Genomic DNA, 21,966 nt, shown 5'->3' with positions numbered 1-21,966 from the left:
AGGATTTTAAATCACATATTGGGAATTGTAGCATCATTTAGGAGAAAATTTTAAAATATCATTAATTATTTCAAGTCCTTTGTCAAAATCATACAATGGAGTTTTCGCATTCACTGAGGATTCAAAGAGGATTGTAGTTAAACAGCTTATACAACAAATTTCCCAGACCCAACCGAGCACACCCGGACTAAGGTGCCCTTTTAAGGTTTGGAAAAAATTACGGCTTTAAAAAATTTTAAAATTCGAAATTTGAAAACCCCGGTCCTGCGGTGCGAAGATCGATGCTGCTGTAACCTAATCAAGACGCGAGTTCTATTTCCTTTTTTGTCTTATTCCAACTTACAAAACTCTTCTCATGCTTCAGATAAAGCACCGCGTGTTTCTAAATATTCTTCACAAAATCAATTCTTACTTCTTAACCTTATAAACGTCAGAGCTGTCAATCTACACGAAAATTTCGCAATAAAATGCATCAAAAAGTAAGACAGGCACGCTACCGTTGCCAACGAATCTCGTTGCCAACAGCACTCGACAAATAGTTGCTCCCCCTAGTGGCTCTTGTCCAAGTACGATGTCCCGAATGTACACACAGTCGGTCAAAAGAGGCGTTTGATAAACAAAATACCTTTCCCACCAGCGATCAATCCATCAATCAAATCGCCGTTCGAGAGAAACTGTTGCAACAGTTGTGTCGATTCGATTGCAGATGATCACCAGAAGGCCCTCGCGCTCTTGAAATGATTTCACCCATTTTGCCTTTTTTTTTTGCAACGCTTTGTTCTGTTTGGATTTCTTTTTTGGATTATGAGGAAAAAAGAAACGAAACTCTCATGGAAAACCTCCATTCAATCAACATCAACGCACACCACGGCACCAGGCAAGGTGGTAGAGATCGTTCGTGAATCAAAAAGGTTACGGCACGAGCATGGCGTTTTCGGCGATCCAGTTCCGGTGCGTTTGATTTCGCGTTCAAGTGGTTTTGCACCATGCTGATGTGTTGGTTTTCTTCCTTTTTTCCTTTTTTTTTCCCTCCCACCGTACGATGATGCTCCATTTGTGATTGAATCGGAGCCGTTGGTGTCGTCTTGCTTTGTGCAAGGGTTTGAAGTTGTTCGACAACTCGCCGTCATTTGGTCCAAACACACACACACACAGACACACACACAAACGGACAAACGGGACGAACAAGATCCAATTTTTGGGGCCGTCATGGGGACATGGGGCAACGATGAAAAACAATTTATTTCCATTTCGTCACCGATCACCACGAATGCACGCGTGCATCTCGAAATGCTAACCGAAACATGACACCAGGGGAATTCGATCGAAATTTGCTGTGCCGAACAAAGAGTGAGTCTCCCCTCCTGTGTATGCACCAACCAAATGCCAAATCCTACGAGTAGAGCAGCATCGTGCAGTGCATTCGATGTCCTCCGTATTCGAGATATACGAATTTTTTATCCTTTTCGCAAATTGAACGCAACAAGAGATTGATTTTATTTCAACATACGATATTTCGTGCGCTTTTTCGGAAGGCCTCGTGCTCCGTGTTGAACGAGATGCACGGTGGAGACGGTGGGGAAACGAAAGCAAATTGAGTTTTGAGTATGACTTCCAACCAAGCGATAGAATGGGCAGAAAAAAAAAAACGGTTGCACGAAAAGGTGTCGAAAAACGAAATCGGAAATAGAGTGGTCAGTTCGATGATGTTCTCTATTAGTTTTTCGAAATGAAAATGGATTTATATACCTTTGTATGAAACAAAAGGCAAATAAAACAAGAATAATTTGTATAATTATAAGAGAAAAGCATCTAACAAGTGTGAGTATCGTCTCTTTCGACAGTTCACAGTATGACTTCAATGTACTCCACACTATATTGCCCTAACAATCATCACACTCACGCACAAACGCTTTTGAATGAAGCGTTGGTGCAAGAAGCACCAAAAACACACCCAAACCAACAGAGCAACAAACAAATGGGCCAAAGTTAAAGTTGGGCCACTTTTGGAGGTTTTAACCTCTCTGGAAGTAAAACTTTTCCGTGCCAGCAAATCACATCACGTGCGCCGTGTTCTCACACTGACATCGAGAAAGCTTCTTTTTGCAGACACACACATGTTTGAGGGGGGGGGGGGGTTGTTTTCACCACAAAAAAGCTTTTGGAAAATGCTTTTCCACCGGGAACGAGACTTTAGACTTTATTTCTTCCATGCGGAGAAATCACATCCTACGGTAGCACTTGCAAATTGTGTTTACAACTAATTCGATGGGTTTGTGATGAAACAAGAAGCCCCTGTATGTACGATGCAATTGACCTCCTTTTTAAATAAATAAATAAAAAAAAAACATTCCGCCGGAAGTACACGTTTTATGCAACCGAAACTGGTAAGTCGTTGAGTGCAGGACGTGACGAAAGGTTTCGAAAGAAGATGAAAAAAAGGAAGCTTTAACCACAGAAAGGGCTTGCCCTGATTCTTGCACTCACTGTACGTTGGGGGGGTCGTCGGACCAGACCAGACTGGAAGGCTTTTCGTTCGTAAGGAATACTCAATGCAGAAAAGTCCTCGCTCGCAAGCATTTTCGTTACTTTGCAATTTAAGATTTTCTGTGTGTGTGTGCGTCCTCGGATGCTTGGAAAATCTTTCGAAATCCGCTTAGCATTGCTGTTCCTATTTGGGTTTGGTAAAATGTAGTATGCAAGCGAATTGGAGGTGAAATGATAATATTCTTTTGCTATGTGACGCAAGAGCTTGTTGAGAACACAATATTGTTAGGAATAATTTATAACCTTCGGAAATTGACAAACGATTTTGAATCAAAATCGGGCAGAAGCCTGAATTTAAAACACGTTTTAAGAAGTAAGTTAAATTTAGTATATTGAGCGCTATAAACATTACTACGCTTGCCATAAATTTACTTATCCGTTGAAAAATACACTGTGATAAAAAATCCCTTTTTAACTGATGATTTAAGGTCTACATAGGTTCTATAAAAATATCAAGAAAATTGTTAGCAATCAGCAAGAAAATCTTGGCAGCCGATTGAGATTAATATACTTTGTGCTATAATTTGTTTAAAATTTGCTATAAAAATTAAATCATTTAACAAACATCCCCTTCTCATGCACAACAACAATCACGTCAACACAAACAAAAGTCATGTAAAACTCATCTATTCTCATCGAGATGCATCTAAAGAGATGTGTTTCAAGAAGGACATCGCCTCGCCTGGTGCCTTTTAACCACCACTTCGAGCGTATTACCACCCACACACACATACAAAACATTCCTATTTTGTGTTCAAGCATCCACTTGAGTGACACTTGTGTGCAACCAGTGTTGCACATATTTGCCATCCCTTTACATTGCTCCATCTCATTTTCCAGCGCCGCCTTTGGCCAGAAACCGACACCGTAAGGACGTCATAGTAAACGACTTTCAAGTCAGTTCGTAAGCTTCGTAAAAATCACGTCCGAGCGTCTTCAGTGTGGAAGGGGGCTGCGTTGCATTTATCTGTTTCCCATTTCGTACCAAACCAGCAGCCTGAACCGTCACGTTCCACGTTTTCCGGATCAGAACAGTGGCAACAGTTTGCAGGCAGAGTGTGTGTGTGTGTGCGTGCATGCAACAGTCAACAGGGGATGTTTGCTGCCTCTCACACCAACGCCGAAAAAAAAATGGACGTAAATGTGGCGATAAGTTGAAGCTTTCTTCATCAATTGCTGCTAAACAAGCAAACGCGTCGATGCATAATGCGATCGTTTACGCGAACCATTCGACGTGGATGGTTTATTTTTATATCTTTCCGTTTTCTTGCAAGGATTTTTCTAGCTTTTTTTTTATTGGCCGGACGAATCTAATCGGGGTAGACTGTGTCCTAGTAGAACCCAGCAGTCTTTCTTCGGGAGTGCGAGAAGGACGATGATTCGTCCTAAAAGTGTACACCGTTTTACTAAATTGCTTCCACAGCTTGGTTGCGTAAGTGTGTACCTCCCGCAATCCGTACGGGAGAAATATGTGTGCAATGGGGGATTTTTGGGGATGTAAGTTTCGGGTTGAATAATTTCCTAACCTCCCTCCTCCCCCCCTCCCTGTGCCCTTTTCCCTTCTCTCCCCCGGGGGCGGGTGTTAATGAAATGATACTCACTACAGTTGTTTCCCTGGCGTAGTAAGCCCTCGGCACGTGCAAAAAGCTTTAGCTCTTGTCCGGCATTTGTCTTCCGGTAGAAAAACAGCTACGAGAAACAGGAAGTGAACTGATTCTATGTGCTGCTCTCCACTCCGGAAATAGTGGCCCAGCGGAGGTGGGATTGGGGGGGGGGAGGTAGTTCACAGCACGAATGGGGTAGCACATAAATTGCGCTTTATTGCACCAGCGGGGTAGGAAACATAAATGCAAAACCCCCGTCAGCCACACATACAGATTCCGATTACAAATCGCAAACGGCTGGCTTGGTGTAGTAGTTGTTCGTTCGTCGTTACACTAAAGCTGTTGGTAAATCCTTCGCTCCATGGGGGAGGTTGGTAGGTTCGAAGCTAGGCTAAGCACGGCAGGCAAGCTATGAGGATAACGAGAAAACTCTGCTTTAAATGGATAGTTTGGTATCATAACTCCCGCCCGGCTTGCTGGATGACGAAATGACGATGGTTTCGTTTAGGGGCAGTTTAAATGAAATTAAAAAAGTTTCCACACAATGACACTGCCCGGTGGGGTGGAAGATAAAGAGGTAGAGATGTGTTTAGAAACAGTAGTTTAAGAGCGGCTAAAGTAATTATTAGAACAATGGAAGCGTGTTTTTGTAAATGTAAATAAATGTGCTGGGGAATAAAAAAGTCAATAGAAAATAATTAAACTAATGTACAATAAAGTAATTAAAATAAAAGAAACACTTTAAATAAGTTTTTAAATCATTTAAATAAAGAAACCATCATTTAAAAGTGTGTTGCATCTGTTCGATGATTCAAAACAAACCACGAAAGCAATAAACCAACCAAAATAAAGGACTAAATAATAGATCGAAAAATTAAACAATATCAAAAAATTAGTAGTGAAAAGAATATTTTTATATTCATGCCATTGAATGGAGTTTCATACCTTCAAAAACTAGAACAATTTGCTCTTAACATCCGGGCACTTTTCGCAGCTTTCTTCACACTTCGTGCGCATTAGTTTTATCCACCATAACGTTAAGTTTACGCAAGGCTCAACCACGCTTAAGCACGAATTTATAGTGCTCTCCCCATGCCAAACATTTTCCCTATTATGCACCGGAGCTTTTAACTCCCAAACACCAAACGATGCGCAACCGCGTTTCGCGTGTGTTATTAATTGGTTAGCCACAAAAAAAAAAAAATGGACCAACAATGCAGCAGCCAACCATCCGCCGGTATGGGAAAGCATGCGATAGAAAGGCGAAAGTGCGGCTAGTTGATTATGGTGCTGGAGTTTTCTCTTTTCCCAATCCTTTACAGTTCAACAGATGAAAGTTTAAAGTCCTTTCCGCGGCGCAACGCAGCTATAGCTGGTGGTCTGGCTCGGTGTGGCCACTTGTGTCGGGCATGCTATTGGTTTCGTTGTGGATTCGAGGAAACGGAAGCAATAAATTGTGGTCGTGGCCAAAAGGGATACTAACGCCCAGCAGTAGCAGCACTTGAAGGAGGAGAGACTGTTTTGTGCATCGCGTCGCGAACAATTAGAAGCTATTTGTCAAGTGAGTAGTGTGTGTATTGGTAGCGTTGCTTTAGAGCATAAAAATTAATGGTTTGTAATATTGAGCGGGTTATGATTTAGTTGGCTCGGATAGGATACAATCCAATCGATAGCGTTGAGTTGGGGGGGGGGGGGGGGGGAGCGATAAAAGAGGTTTAATTAAGAAAATAGAACGCGATAACAGAAATCCATTTCCAGCGTATAGAATAAAGCTTTTGGTAGCATTAAGTAATCCAATCCAATAGCTGTAACCAACAGTAGTCGCCTCGACTTCGGTTCAAATTTTAACTAGACTGTGGAACTTAAGAAGGAGAAGAATTGATGAGCTAATGCGTAGATGGATTTAAAATTTGTATAGTCAAAATTTCTATCGCCAAAGAGTCGTTTGATTGAATTTCAAGAGCTGGCTGATTTCGACTGTCAGACTTTATGGAAAGCAAGCAGAATGTGCTTCGAAACATCGAAACACATAGTCCGCAATATCAAAAATTGGTTAAGCAAAGTTATTAGGAAATTCGAAGCTACAGAGCTCCTGAGAAGAGCTAAAGCTACTCAAAATTCTATCATGATCTCTCTCTTTCCTTTTTCGTCTTAAGAAGGTAAGAATGCGTCATCATCTTCAACCCCCGAATGCTCATCATCCAATGGCATCAAGGCGAAAGGGTCCATTAATTTTCTTTAATGTGAAGCACTCTCAAGTCTCCTCCTTCTCGAGCACATTAAGACGTTAAACTGTGAACCATTTTTCAAAGCAAATTTTCAACGGAATGACAGTTTATTTGTTATTTCTATAGCGGTAGAATAGTATTGTCTTCAGTTGCACCGCCCCGTTTTTGGCACGCGCAACGCCAGTGCTGTTCGTTCCATTAAAGTTCATGCCGAAACACTGGGCCTACTGCCAATTGAAACGCCAAAAAATTTAAAAACGACCGCAAACGGTGTCGTAAATATTTTCTCAAGCATCTCAGTGTGTGTGTTTGGGGTCGGTATAGGTTTTTATCATGTGACCATGAGCACCCCCACTAGCCACCGTTGGGGTCTGCTAATGCGACGCGGATTTCCGCGGATTAGAACATGTTAATAAGCTCCCGAAGGAAAATGGGTCCCCTTCAAACAAAAAAAAAAAAACTTTACCAAACCCACCTAATCCAGCACAACAGCCGTGGGGAACCGTGCATTAAATTTGCGTAAAATCTTGGTACTTAAATCTGCCAAGCCGTTTGGAGATTCTTTATATTTTTGAGCTTGCAAAACTCCGCTCCCATCCTGTGCTTCGCCGAGAAGAGAAAGACACGAGCAGTTGATAAAACGATCATAAAACAAGATAACACCTGGCGCATGCAAAGGTTCGCGCCCGGAGTGAGTTTGTGGAAATGAAATAATAAAACAGTAATGTTTCTGGCGCTTCCGCCAGCTATTCAAGGCTTTGGCCACCCTTACAAATAGGGAGGAAAACAAAGCAAAACACCGTATCTCCCGCTTCGAAAGAAAAAAAAGCCCTGTGACACAATGAAATGTCACATTTTTGCATACCTTTCACGGGTGCAAAAGAGCGAAAGGGAAAGAGATTCGGTCACAAAAAAAAAGTCCTGGTCTCGGAGGCTATAGAAGGTGTGAAAAACTTTTCCCGACACTCCGTGTTTTCCTTACCGAGTTTATTAGTCGTACCGGCCTTTACGTGCACCATCGTGCGCGAAACTTTCCATTTCCACCGTTGATATAATTTTGTGTAAAATTTATTTTTTTCCTTCTCGCTGTCCCCTCTTACGAGTTCTTCTCCTTCTTCTCCCGAATACACTCGATCCTATATCTGAGATTGTTCCCCGGGTTAGCGTGTAGAGTTTTCAATCCGGTTTTCAAATTGCTTCTAGAGGACTTTTCTTTAACCGTCCGAAGCGCACGGCAGCGCTGCTTGTTTTGGCGAAAGTTCTCTGGTGGCAAAACTTGACCCTCGTCGTTTTTCGGTGACTGATAAAAAGATATCGAAGAGGGAGGAATAAGATGTCGCTTTTTGGAAGTCGGGGCTACGTTCCCATTCGAAGGGAACGACTTTATTCACGGTCTCCACCTGGATTACCTGGCTTTACAACTTGCAATCGGGGAAGTCATATTGAACGGCACCGGAAAGAAAAGATTCTTTTGGCAATTTGTCAGGTGATTGGAAGTGGTAATGTAAACCGAACGAAGAATTTTAAAACTTGCGCGAAACTTTGCCGAACACTTCTAGGCGTGAGTTTCGGCAATGGTTTAGATTCTTTCCTGAAGGACCACATACATATCTAAACCATACAGCTCAGAGTACATATCTAAATGCTGGAATAAAAACATTGCTTCATAATACCATAAAAATGCTTTAGGATACATATAAAAGGCATTCAAAATATCCTAGAGACAACAATGATTGTAGTTTTCTAAGTAAAAAGGAGTATCCAGTCAGTAAATTGGATGTGGACTCTATAGACTAGTTTTCGATGGTGTAGGAACAAATACCTGGAAGAAACTAGCAGGAACATAAGGTATAGAGCCGTTGCAAAAGTATATATTCAGAATTTCTTGAGAATTATTGATGCCTTAGTGAACATACCCTTTTTTCTATTTTACAATTATTATGTGGATTGGGAATAAAAGATCTCTGATTTTTATTGGCTTCCTTACGACCTGCTGGATCATGTCCGCCATTTAATAACTTATTGATGCCACATAGGTGGATAGCAAGATCCTTTATACGAGGGAGCAAATCAGATAGGATTTGTCTTTCAACAACAGGATCAACACAGAAGATTATCGCTAAGACACTGGTTCATCACATGAAAACTTTTTGTGATCTCCAGAATTTTAATTCATTCCTTGAAAATGAGCCAGTTTTCAACAAGTCACAATCGATTTTCTGGATTATTTCAAACTGCGCGATTAAAGACGAACAAGGACTATCATAAATCCGTCAAGCCAAACTCCCCGATCCGACTCGATCTCCACTTCAGCCATCAATCAAACTACTGAAATATGTACTTCACGCCATGTTTTACCGCTCGAGTAGGTCCACCAGCACCAGCAGAGAAAAACACAATAAGAACGCTAACCAAACAGAAAAAAGCTCACCAATTTTGTTCTCGCATCGTAGTTGTTGTATGAAAATACTCAACGTTGTCGATGAATTAAAACGACATCATAATCCGTCAGATAATGTTCATAAATCAAAATAAAATAAATGGTCATACGGTTGCTGTCGCTTGTCGGTGGCTTGTTTTTTTTTTTTGTTGTACCCACTCACTACCCATTCGCTGCCAGAGGTCTTTTTCGTGTTTGGGGTGGCTTTTAATAATCATCCGTGTGGAAAGTGCAACCATGAAGGGTTTTCCGAGAGATGCAGTGCAACCACCACCCGGGGTAGAGTTCATCAGATTAAATTCATATAAATAAACATGTCCCGAGATGAATTATGAATTAAACTTTGCCATTCGCGGACGCTCGTCCGCCTGCAACGCCGCACACTAAGTGAGATGGATGGATGCCCGGGAAAATTGTGTTTTCCGTGCTCGATACATATAGAGCCGGGAACATGCACGCACACAGATACACACACACACACACACACACACGAATGATGGCTCATGATGGATGCAAATTTCTTTCCCCCCCCATCAACCGTGATAGAAGTGTGACGGAATCTACTCGAGCCCGGTTGCTGTGCGTGGAGAGTGGATCATATTTCAGCTTTCCACTCGAGACGACTCGATGGTCGTCTTTCAAGATGATCGGTTGAAACAATTTCCGAGTGGAGTACATCGAACGGACGGGTAATTTGTTAGGTCCAAACATTCGCGTCCGCATACTCGTGTTTCGTGGCGATGGTGGAAATTCTATCGGCGCACATTGATCAGCGCACGACGGGTGTCGTTTTCCACCATGGTCGGAATCATTAAATTCGTAACCGAATCCATACCGTCTAGTACGTGGCGTTGATACCGAAAGTGACCCACTTTTCATCGAGTGGGCCTTCCGACTGCTTTTACTCGTCTGGGCTTGGGGTCGAGGGAGATAATAAAGATTCTGTTTATTTTCTGTCGCTATCAGAACGCAGAAAAAGGAGGAAAAAAAACCATCCAACCACCATTATCATTATCATCAATAGCTTATTTTGCTCTCCAGACATGCTCCCGGCCGTGGAGCGTGTCGCTGAAGCTGAACAAATGGCAAGGCATTAAAGTGGACTGTGTTGTACTTGCGAAGCGGAGGATCCTCTGAGGTTTTCCCACAGGATGAGGTTTTTCCTTCCTTTCTGGTTCTATTTCTTTTTGCGACGTCGTCTCCCGGAGAAAAGTGATCCTTGTCCGGGTGACACAATGACAAAACGCACACTCCCGCACACGACGATTGTCGGTCTCCCATTAGACATTCGACATGCATTAACATAAAGCGGCATTAAAATGTGAATGCGAACCCACCATGGAGGCGCTGGGCGTGGCTCTTCAGAAGACTCTTCGGGAAAAGGTTCGCATAACGTTAGTTTTCCTTAGCCTACAGTGAAGTAATACGGTGTAAGTATGCCACTACTAGGAGGGCGAGGTTCTTACGCTACTTTTGCGAACGCTCGAACCACTCGAACGCAGCCACTCAATCAAACGTGCGAGATACACGGTAAGGAATACCTTTTCCGGCGTCGTAAGTGTTTCCAACCACTCGCCATACCCCACCAACCGTTGACGCATTTGACCCAGTTACTGTCGGCGAGAGACTACTGATAAGCGTAAAGGAGATGCTGGTTTTAATAAGAAATTTTCGGTAGGTTTACTGTGTGTGTTCTGATGGCTTTTTCTTCCGGGAGCGATAATAGAAGTGTTTGGAAAACATTTTTAACAAGAGGTGGCTCGAAACACAGCAGAGAGTGCTCTCGTCAGTTTTTTTTTCCAAATTTTTCTTGCCAAACACATATGTTTCAACAAACCAGCCAAGGATCCATCAGAAGATCTGGCTAGTGCGTGCAGTTTTTTTTTGTGGCTCTCTAACACACCAAATATTACGAGAGGAAGCGCTGAAGTAAGCCTAGAATATCTGTTGGGGTTTGTTCTATCGGAAGAAAAAATAAATGCAAGATTTTTTCCCTCTCCAAGCACAACGACTAGCAGCATCAGGACGGTTTGTTTTTCTCATTTCCAGCCACTTTATGCTACCAAGCAATCAGCAAATATGTTCCGAAGCGACATTTTGCCTTTGCTCTGTCAGAGATCGTTGTTTCTGGCACTATTTGCGAATCCTTGCACCATGGTCTAGTGGCGGTACTGAGGATAGAAATTAAGCGGATTTTTTTGTGATTTTTGAATAAACAAATGGTATTATTATGAAACTAAAATACGGGTGTTTTAAAATTGCAATACGTTTATCTAGCGCAACTAATAATAGAAAAATTATAAAAGGCTTTCTTTTGTAGCAAACACAAACAGCAAAGCAATAACACAAAACTAGGAAAATCAACAACTGTTGCAAAAACAGCGATCCATTGTCGCACAACTGACGGGTGAAGGCATGCGAATGGAATCAAATATCCCAACTTTTCCTACAAGCAAGACACGAGCTTTTTCCCCATTCCCAAAACTAAGAGAAAAGCCGGCCAAACGATTGGACACGGGCATAAAACAGCTGTGAAAAACGGTCAAAAATCGGTCGATCGGTGTTTGTCTGCTGTTTCGTCTCTGCCTTCGAATGATTGAATTATTCTGTGCGACCGAACCGTCTACCAAAAATTGCTGCACACATCGGCAGAAGACATTTGCCGGCTGCCAATGCCGGCTTGGTGGCGCACAACAGCAAACAGACACGTACGAAATGAACCGTTAAGTTTTCCACAAAACAACAAAACAACTGAGACCCTACCGGAACCTCCCAGCCAACCGATATCCACCGGGGAAATCTTCCGGGCGTGGTGACGCGGAAGCACAAAAGGTCAAACACGCGCAGCAAACGTGCTGTCGTCGACACGTTTCCGGGGGGTGGTGGCCTATCGGTTTTCACAAATATCGGGGAGGAGGGGAGGGGGGGGGGAGGATGGGAAGCTTCCTTAAGCGGAAGTAGCACGTGTTTCCGGTGCTTTGACTTGCTGATATTGTATCGAAAAGTTTACCCTCTCCCACTCCACACCGAGAACTGGCCCGAATGCACGAGAGAATCGATAGTGGTGAAAGCTGTGGGGGGAAATATTATTGCCCCAAACAAAACCCACTAGACTCTAGATGACAGGCATACAGCCTCGTGGTTGTGTTTAGCCGCGTACAAAGAGGATAAATGGAAATTTGCATCAAATACGCGGCCATATGACGCCTGTGTGTGCTTTTGACGTACGTTCGGTTAGCCGCTGGCAATTGAAATTGAATAAACGAAGGCTTTCGCAATCAACAGCAGCGATGGCGGACTTCAGTCGATTTAGACGAGTTTGAGAAGTTTGATGGGGAGGTCGATGCGGTGAGGAGGAAGCTTGAGTCAATTGAATATGATGATTCCATTAATCCTGGCACATTGCGAACGCCAATAATGGGTGGGATTGAAATCTGGTTTAATAAACTGCATTCCTCTTTCCAGGTGTTTCGGCCAGGGAGAAAGTTGAAGCAAGAGCGTTGAATATTTATGGCACACAATTTATAGCCAAATTCTTATCGCAAAATTCGCTCGCCACACAATGCTGTGCGCTTAAAGAACGGCCAGGAAACGAATGTGGTGTGTATGTTTATTTATTTAAATTGTCCATCCGTTGGCAACTTGTCAGTGTCGTTAATTTTCATCTAAGCCTGCGTCCCCTGTGAAGCTGAGACCCGGTAGAGATATCGAAAAACAGAGCAAATGGTTCCGTTTATTATGTTTCTCTCCAATTTCCATACAACATGCTTCATTTGGTCGCACACGAGAGCTTAGAAATTGGAAGCCATTGGTCAACTAGGCACTCAGAATTCGGGATACAAAACACTAAAACACAATGCTCCGACGCTGCGAAGGACGCTCGAAGTGGCGAGTGAGACGAAAATTATGCTTTCGGCCATTTTCAAACATCGATGGCCGGTGGGCCATTTGGTGTGGTCCGACCGACAACAAATGCACCAGGAATCGTAGAAGCACTCTATCTCTGGAGGGAGATTGGGCGTCAACGTCAACAAGCAGACAAAAAGGAGAGACAGATGCATTCGAGGCATCGACACACACACATACACGGGAGAGGTTGGTCATTTAATTGAATTTCCATTTTAACGACTTCGACGATTGTCGCCGTTATAGTGGGGTTTTCCGAAATCGCAAATGGATGTGAAACGAGCATATCGGGAAAAGCTTCCAGCAGAAAAAGGGGAGCTTTCAACAATGACATCCAAAAAAAAAAGAAGCCACTTGAGAGCTGAAGTTTGTACAAGAATTTTAGGGGCTGGTAGTATAAAAATTTCTTCCCATAAGAATGTCACACAAACACACTTGCATTGGTGGCGCTGAAAAGTGTGTTTGAGCCCGTCAATTGCGCTTAAAAACAATTACACGGCCAACGATTCCAGGGACCCGGCAGTGCATTATTTATTCGTTCTCTAGCCATCGCAAACATGGCCCCCGGCGCACATCGCAAACATAATGTTGGCAGCTACGTGACAAAGTAATGCGAACCCTAGCCCGGGGTTTTCGTTCGGGCCTTGTGTCAGTGCTCAGCCGCCGTACCATTTCGCTTGATTTGATTAATTGTCGCCGAAGCGTAGCGAAACGTCAAAACGGGTTTAAGGAAACGGAATTCAGAACGGACGGAAAATGAATTCCCTGCTGTAGTAGAACAGTTTGCAACAATGTTAGTTGACACTGCGCCCAGGTCGTCCGCCCGTTTTCTCCATCCGAAAACCAAGGAAGGGGAGGGGAAAAAACGATAATCGTTGGGATGACACTTTTCACACTACGCACGGCTTCGGCCGCGTAAGGCTTGGTGTGCTTTTCTTCTTTTCCAACCGATGCTGCCCCTTTCCTGGTTGACGGAAAAGATTAATTATTCTCGATTACAAATTTGCCCTTCTGCATGCTGATGAGCTCACACACACAGCCATCCATGGTGGCGCAAATATTTCAGGGATGCCTTTCAAGTGCCCTGTCTCTAGGCGGAACGCGTTAAAACATCATAACTCTTCCACTTGGAAAGTGTTTCATTTTTCCCGGTACTGCTTCCGATTGGACGCTGACTTCCTGTGTGCGTGTGTGTGTGTGTGTGTGTGCGTGTGCCGAGTGTTTACATGCGGTTAATGAAAGAAAAACATTTCATTCGCTCTCGAAAAGGAAGTCGACTCTGGGATGAGAATAATGCTAAAAGCTAATTTCTCAGGCACTAGGCCAGTTGCGGTGAGCAACGGTTTTTAATTATTTTCATTCAATATGCTGTACAACCTGATGTGATATAATAAAAAAGTGCTACAAGAGAAAAACATTCAAACGAGCAAAAAAAAAAAACCTGTTTAATTTTGGCTTGATACAATTTGCCTCCCGAGGGCTAATAAATGACGCTAACCAGCGTCCAGTTGATGAAAGTTTCATTATAAATTTTTCTCACATGTGGTACTATTATTGTAACATTAATTATGCCCACCAGGCACCAGCAGGATCAACCCAGAGTATCATGATTTTGGTATTTCATTAGACCTTTTCTGCACGGACGTCATTCAACGAAAACCAGTTCAATGCTCCAGTAGTTCCAAGTTTAAAATATTTTATAAAAAATCCCCCGCTCACGAATTGCACGTGTCTTTCGTGGAGTGCTTTCATCGGTTCACACACCAGCGACCAGGCGTCTCCACTTTCATCACAAACCATTTGCTTTCACGACTGACCAGGCGTCTCCACTTTCAACACGACTGTCCAGGCGTATCAAACGGGAAAAAAAACATACAGTGGAGGCATGATTAATCGCAGGCGACATTCCGTCCCGAAATGGTCACGGTACAGTTGGTTGGTTGGTTGGCACAACACACCGCGCCACAACATTCCTGGACACACACACACATACACACAATTTTTGCACTAATTAGTCACACCCGGGAATGGTTGGTCCTAGCCCTTGTCACCTCTTTATGCTCCACCGGGTAGGGATCGTTGTGCCGCCGACGTTGATGATTGTGTCATGGTGCGTTATCGTGTACGTCGGTTGAGGAAAAATTTACGCACACAGTCGCATACGGTGCAGCTGTGATGCGCGTGTTGATGGCATGTCAGAATCGTCGGAAAAGCAACGGTAGCACAGCGCGCACGGTGATGAGTAATTACTGACTAATCTAGAAAAATGTAGCCATCCGAAACGTGAAATTAATCACATTAATAACAGTTCAATGCGTAACCCAGTGTGTGGTGGTGGTTGCGTGTGTTGCGATGTGTGAAACAAAACTAAAACCAAAAAAAAATGGCAATCATAAAATGTATTCGGTTCATTTACCATCCTGAATGCAGCCTGCATCATAATGCAAAGCGAAAGAAACGTTGCAAACACACACATAAGCTGTGGCTTGTTTGTGTGCAGATGAAACGAGGTTCCTTACAAAATCTGGCGTAGCTTAAACCACTAATCCCTACTAACATTACAAATGCAGTTACACTAACAGGATTACAGACTGTGTGTGCGTGTACAAATGGAATAAAAATAATGAAACCGATTTTCCACATCGTTGCTACTTCCCGTGCATCTACAACATGAAATAGGATTATAGCTGACGTATTAAAAATCTTCTTAACATGAATGTAGTAGTTTCTCTTGACATTCAACACAGTCAAATGTAACAACGAAACCCAATTGTCCTATTACCAATTACACTTTTCATTCCATCACAGTCCAGTTTGAGAAGCAAAACAAATCGTTTGAAGACACATTTTTAAGGTAGTGTTTGTTGATGTTTAAATAATCTATTTCAGCTCGACTTGGGTGAAGGTGCTTTCTACCGAGAAGAGGATTTCTACGATCATCCATCTTTCCCTTCTAGCTTTCCATTTAAACAGCAAGAAAATGTCGAAACGATGTCAAGAATAAACCAATGAAATATTCAATAATATACACCGGGACATTTTCCGCCCCATCTCCATTACGCTTCTCCATTCCCGGGGAGTTTGCCATATCCCGCCACATCTCGAGATAATTGAATCGAGCAGGATGGTAAGCTGTCAGTAGCTGCAAGCAAACGGAGCTGCATTGTTGCCGATATGTTGAATTATTTTATTCCTTCGCTTGGTTCCCTCCCCCAAAACAGGCCGAGCGCTGGAAAATTGTCATTCCCTGTACGATTCCGGAAGCACATTCCCATTGCAACCGGGACATGCCACGCGCAGGAAAAGGATACTTACAGCAAAAGCCGCCGTAGCCTCCAAGTGTGTAAGAAAAGGCAAAGTAACGTTTCCATTTACCGTTTCATCTACCTTGTCGTTTGGACTTAAGCATCTGTCCCCAAGGTTTGTCCCCGGTAGATTGGCTTGCCAGGTTCGTACCATCTTCTGTATCGTCTGTTGCATAACGTACACTTAACCTGCCCGGTGTTCCTGGGTAGAAACTAGGTGATACAACCGGAAGTTAAATTTGTCCTCCCCGAGGGTAGACAGACAACCCACCGCAGGACACTTGCCAAACAGTAGGTGGTGCAAGGGAAACAACAAATGTAAAGTGCGGGGGTTTTCTTGGTTTCTCATCTATTTCCGGCTCGGCTCGATAGCGAGCGTGAAAGGGATGCGAGATTGGATGGAATTTTAAACACGCTTTGAGAAGGCATACCCCGAATCCTCGTGAAGGTGTGGCCCGAGAATGGTAGTCTTGTCCGACGGATTGTGGATGGGAATGTAAGCATGCCCCGGGAATTTGTGCCTAGGGGGTGGATGGGGGAATTCGTCGCGAAGGGGGCATCTGTGTGTGGGAGGTAAGAGATGATGGGCAGATTTAATTTAGTATCAAATGCATGCAGCATTCGTCCAGACTTGTTTCGAGGGATTTGCATGATTATGGAACCGGGAGTTTTGGGGGCGGGGGGCGGTGAAGGTTTAGCGCATGAAGCAAGATGAAACACACGGTTGGTCTATTCACGTTGTTTGATTAAAATGCCGCCATATGAGCTTGTGTGCAAAAGGGCAGGATTTACCTTTAGCCCGGGCGGAAGCTTTACATGCTGATGATTTATGCATGGAATATCGTTTATCCTACGGTTTTAGGGGTTACGTTACGCGATTGGCAGTAATGATTTACGAAACATTATAATAAGGCAAGCAAATATTGATTTCAATTAATTGTTATGCAACAAATAAATAGAAAATCAATTATTCTTCTTAAAATAATGTTGGAGACATAAAAAACAACCTGTCGAACTCTTATTAACAAATTAATAATTACAATTAAATACGACAAGAACAAACTGATAAAGGAATACTAAAATAAATAAATTAAAATAACATAAAAATTATTTTTAAAAAACACACAAAAATGCAATAAATCGGGAAAAATATTTACAATGGTAAATATCTTAATAAAAAAAAGAAACAATATGCAGACGAACGAAAAGTTTGTCATTGAACACAAAACAATAAAACTTTTCGAACATAACACGATTAGCTCAAAATAAAGAAGATTTATTATTAAAACCACATACACAAATCTGTATAAATTATTCCACTCCACCGTGTATTTATCTCCAAAGCTCTGATGCATGACAATTTCTCGAAAGCAAAATTTAATCTTCACATTTCTTTGTTTATTGATTCGACGAGTACGAAAATCAACATATTTGGCACATACTCACACACCCACACATGACAGGAAATGAATTAAAAAATCGAGCGCCTAGCCTCAGATCTAGCTTCAGCCATAATGCTATAAGCCTCGGGGGAGGATTGCGCTTTTCATCAACGAATCCGAATCGATGTTGTGATATCAGGCACATAAATCCACCATAACATCGATATCGGTGGTGGTGGTGAGGAATACGGGGTAAGCCCACGGTTCCATAGCCAAATCCATCATATTTATCACACCGATTCGAGTTGCTGGTTTCAAGAGTGCCTTTTTGGAAGGGAAAAGAAAAAAAAGAGAATGGCTTATGATGATGAGGACGACAAAAAAAAACAACGAAAATGATGATGATGGTTATGGATTTGTTTCGATACGGATCATCGGCCATCGTCGTACCAGCCATCGAAAAGCCAATAAGCAGAGCACGATGGAGGCGCATTATTTATTACGGGCTTGTTTTTCCCTCTTTCTCTCGCTCTCTCCTTCTCGCGCTTTTGCTAGTGATCATCAATCGATCGTAGGCATGAACCATAACCGTGGGGACCCGCGGAAACAATAACGAAACCCAAATATGTTACCACCGTCCCGGATTCACTCACTCGTCGTCCACTTGGTTGTGATAATCTTTCATCATCGTTCGCCTTGAAGAAATCAATAACAAGAGGCAGCATCTTCTTACGGCACTTTGTTATCGTTTGGCCAATGCTGATGGCCGTTTGGCTAGCACCCGTTGGCTTCTGTTTCCTGCCGGCAAGCTAAAGCTTTTGATTGTTCCAGAAAGCGAAAGTCCAGATACTCTGATTCGAATTTTGCCGCGCTAGTAGCAGCCGTTTTTCCAATATATTTTGATCATTCAATTTCGAAGTCCGTCCATCTAGTGTCTTTTTTCCATCCATCACCCACTGCAAGCGCACCCATTATTGTGCTTCGATGGTGAACACAAAAAAAAAACACATTTTCGCATCATTTTTCTTCTCATCAACCAGCAAAAGAGAAAATATTTCTTTTGTCGAAAAAAAAAAAACTGATTCTCGCTGAAACCACTAATCGGATTTACCTTGTCCCTTTAGAGGCGTGATCCCTTCAACATATCATTGGTACAGCCCCATTCTGCCCTCTCGGGGAGAGTCTGACAAAAGGCCGATTTGCTTGGTGATAAGTTTCTGAATTCAATTTCCCATTCCACGCCACAGGACGGGCTTAAGAACAGCGGAAAAGTGTCCGCTAATGAGCCGAGTAAATGAACCGGGGTGATTTTATAAAACAGCAACCGTCTTCAGCAAAATATTCGTCTTTTGAGAGCAAGAAAATCCAGGCGGAAAAATAGCATAAAACTCACACCAGCACTGTGACTTGATTGATAGATCGTTGGATCGGTCAATAAAATATAATTTTCTTTTCCATCATAGAAAGACACCCTCCCTTACACAGTCCAATCCCGTCGCTATCTTTATGAGCACCCATGGTACGTGGACACGTGTGTGCCTTATCATTAAAGGGGAGGCGGGGGTGGAGGGATGGTGTTCTTTTCCACCGATGGATAAAGTTTTCCCATCGGAGAGAAAACTTTCAACGCGCCAATTTTGTGACGAGTTCTCTGTTCAACTTTTCCATCAATCCCGTTTCCGTTTCCCGTGGACAGGACGACACTAAATGGACGGATCGAGAAGGGACGGATTTCGTGTGCCATTTTCAGATTGGCTGGCCGATAATGATCCAACAGTTTTCAGTGCGATTCGCTGTAAGCGACTGTAAACCATCAAGATGGAGAAGGAAAACTCGTTTCGAGAAAATAAGGTGAAGTAGTTTTGAGGAATAAATATTTTCTTAAGGTTGATCGAACTCATAAAAGTCCTTTAAGATCATATTTTCCCAATGTCCAAAAGACTTGAACAACCTTTCTTTCACACATTCCAAATTCTAATCAAATCTTGAAGTAGCCAACTAAATCTTTTTCCGTACGATTAAAGGTCCGCAAACATTATCGAAAAGATTTATCTTTATTTCCCTGGTGAACACCAGGAAGTTAGCTTTCTCGAACGGATTTCACACTTTCAAACGGGCGTCCAGCAGGTCCAGCCAACCGTTCAACCGAAAAAACCCAAACCACAACCAACATGTTCGTGGCCAAGGAAAAGCTGCTTATAACTAACCCCGCTGGCTTTCCGGTTGAAGCTGGCAAGTTCGAAAAGTAAGCGAAAAGTGCAGTGCTGCGAAAAAGAGATTCCGCTTATCGGTTGCAGAGGACGATTTTCGAGCTTGGATTCTTGATAGAGACACTAAGACGAAGATATCATTCTTGGGCTCTACACACTCGGCAAAACTGCTGGGTGAAGAAATCATTCTTCAAAGTTTAATCGAACGTAAAAATAATTGCCACAACTAGAATAATCTTGCACCCATGTTGGGCCCTCTTAGACACACATTAGTTCTTGATGGTTCGTGATTTTCTTGTGAAGAAACGAACATCGATTCGGTGTGTCCAGCTTTCCAAGTGGTTAGGGTGCAGAATTGAAACTATCTCCGAACGTCCCGTAAGTACGTCGAAGCGAGTCGGATTTTTGCCCAAAAGTTAGAGACCACCAACGTGAGAGAAGGAGGTGATATCAACAAGCGAAACTCTCGAGTAAGGGAGTATTTTAACTTTTCCAACTTTTACACCGATCAAGAAGCGTGCAGTGAGCGAAACTTCCGGTTGGATAGTGAGCACAAGATTTCCGGGAAGTAAGTTCGACACGCAAAAAAGCAGATTTCGCAAATTTCCGGATCGGTGATTAATTTTTTACATCATGAAAACAACCGATTTTTGACCGATCGCTATGAGTGGAGCAAATGAATCGATCCAGGGGAAGAAACAAGAATTGTTCAAGAGGAAAAAAGATATTCAAAAGTGAACAAGTTTTAGGCTTCTTATAGGACCAAACCTCTTCCCTACAGGCAGTGAAATAAAAGTTTTCAAAATACCCCGGAAGCTCAGCCCAGTGCCGGAAGGTGCATGAAAGTATTATTCGTTTCTTTAACGTTTTACTGTAGCAAGGCCGTACACACGACGTTTGATTTGGACAGGGAATTGTGGGACTGTACAATCTACGTGATTTCATCGGAAGTGGAGCTTTTTGGAAAGGAAATCTACAGCTGCGGAAGGGGGTGGAAACAGGATGTTACTTACTTGAGCGGGTCCCTTGAGTAGGTTGAGAGTACTCGTTGTAGGGTGTATGTGATGGTGAAAGGTACTTACCTGAAAGCAAAGCAAGAGAAAAAGAAAAAAGAAACCAATAATTATCAAACATACGAAATAAACAGAAACAAAAAAAAAACATAACAATCAAAACGATAAACCAAAAAAAAAACGCTTCAAACACACATTCAGGTGCTGTTGTACGTGCCGCGTAAGCCAATAAACAGTAAGGAGCAATTGAATGCGGAAGCGATCCACAAAATGGGGTGAAAAAAAATAGAAGAAAGAAAAACAACATCAAGGGGTTTTTTTAATGGTATGACAGAGGGAACGCATACACTCACATACACACACTGTACAGTAAAAATATGAAAATCAATTTAATTCTTGTTTGATTGCACATTTTCTGCACCGATATGGCATTTAATCTCCGGCTTTCGTTTGAAATACGCGCGCGTTCGGAGCCTTTTTTCCCCGGGAAGTTTTTCCCGCCGTGAAAATCACAATTCATCAATGGGAATCAATGGGAAAACTGGTGATTGAGAAGCTTATGGGGAATGTGTTGAGATAAGTTGACAAAGCGTGCGGGAAGTAAATTGAGAGGCTAGTAAATAACTGTTGTGAGGGATAAATGTGAGGTAAGGAAATGAGTGAGGAAACTGATTAAAGGAATTCGCATTGGGAAAATAAAAACTACGAAAAATTTTGCATGTTTAACAAAGGATAAAAATAGGAAATAAATTAACATCGAGCTTTCTTAAAAATGAATATTAAAAATTTTCTTTCTCTCGATTTTTGGATGCAAATTTCACCCCAGAAGCATCTGCCTGATGCAGCGCTCGTTTTATCGATCAGCTGACTTCAAAAGACGTCAGTGAGCACGGCGCAATCGGAAAGGAAATGATGCATTCCTCTGCCCAATCAGACGTAAACCGAACGCCTCAAGATGTGCTTGATTTGAGTGTGCTCCGTAAGGTACTTTCCATACGTGAAACACGCGAAACAGTCGAAGCAAATAAGCGATTTTGAGTGCTTTTTATACAGCGAGCTTCAATTTGTGACACACGCTGCATCTCTGATGTGTCTTCAGATTTGCAATGCGAATAGAATACTTTCCCGGTGAGTCGGGAAAGGGAATTTCTAGGTCCTTATGGAAAGCGATATGCGAAACGAAAAATTCATTATGTATCTTCAATTTTTATCTTTAATTTGCATCTATTTTTATATTCAGTTTTCTGTATCGGAATTCTTTTGTCTGTATTTTTTTTCTTTAAAAATTATCTTCCTCGTCTTATTTATTATTTCACTATTTTTTCATAAAT

General features: G+C 42.5%; 1 protein-coding gene across 8 annotated transcripts in view; it reads right to left on the bottom strand.

Annotated features, from left to right (window-relative positions):
• LOC126568130 (heterogeneous nuclear ribonucleoprotein L) overlaps positions 1-21,966 on the bottom strand; it is a 171,837-nt gene that overhangs the window by 9,121 nt on the left and 140,750 nt on the right. For 3 of the 8 annotated variants that reach the window (XM_050224547.1, XM_050224548.1, XM_050224554.1), the window contains one exon: positions 20,636-20,704. The exons of the other annotated variants lie outside the window; for them this stretch is intronic. In XM_050224547.1, the coding sequence (XP_050080504.1) occupies positions 20,636-20,704 (69 nt within the window). The remainder of the gene's footprint in view (positions 1-20,635; positions 20,705-21,966) is intronic. 8 annotated transcript variants of the gene reach the window in all.

The sequence above is a fragment of the Anopheles maculipalpis genome, chromosome 2RL, assembly GCF_943734695.1.
Source record: "Anopheles maculipalpis chromosome 2RL, idAnoMacuDA_375_x, whole genome shotgun sequence".
Classification (NCBI taxonomy): Eukaryota; Metazoa; Arthropoda; class Insecta; order Diptera; family Culicidae; genus Anopheles; species Anopheles maculipalpis.
This window is presented reverse-complemented; position numbering and strand designations above follow the sequence as displayed.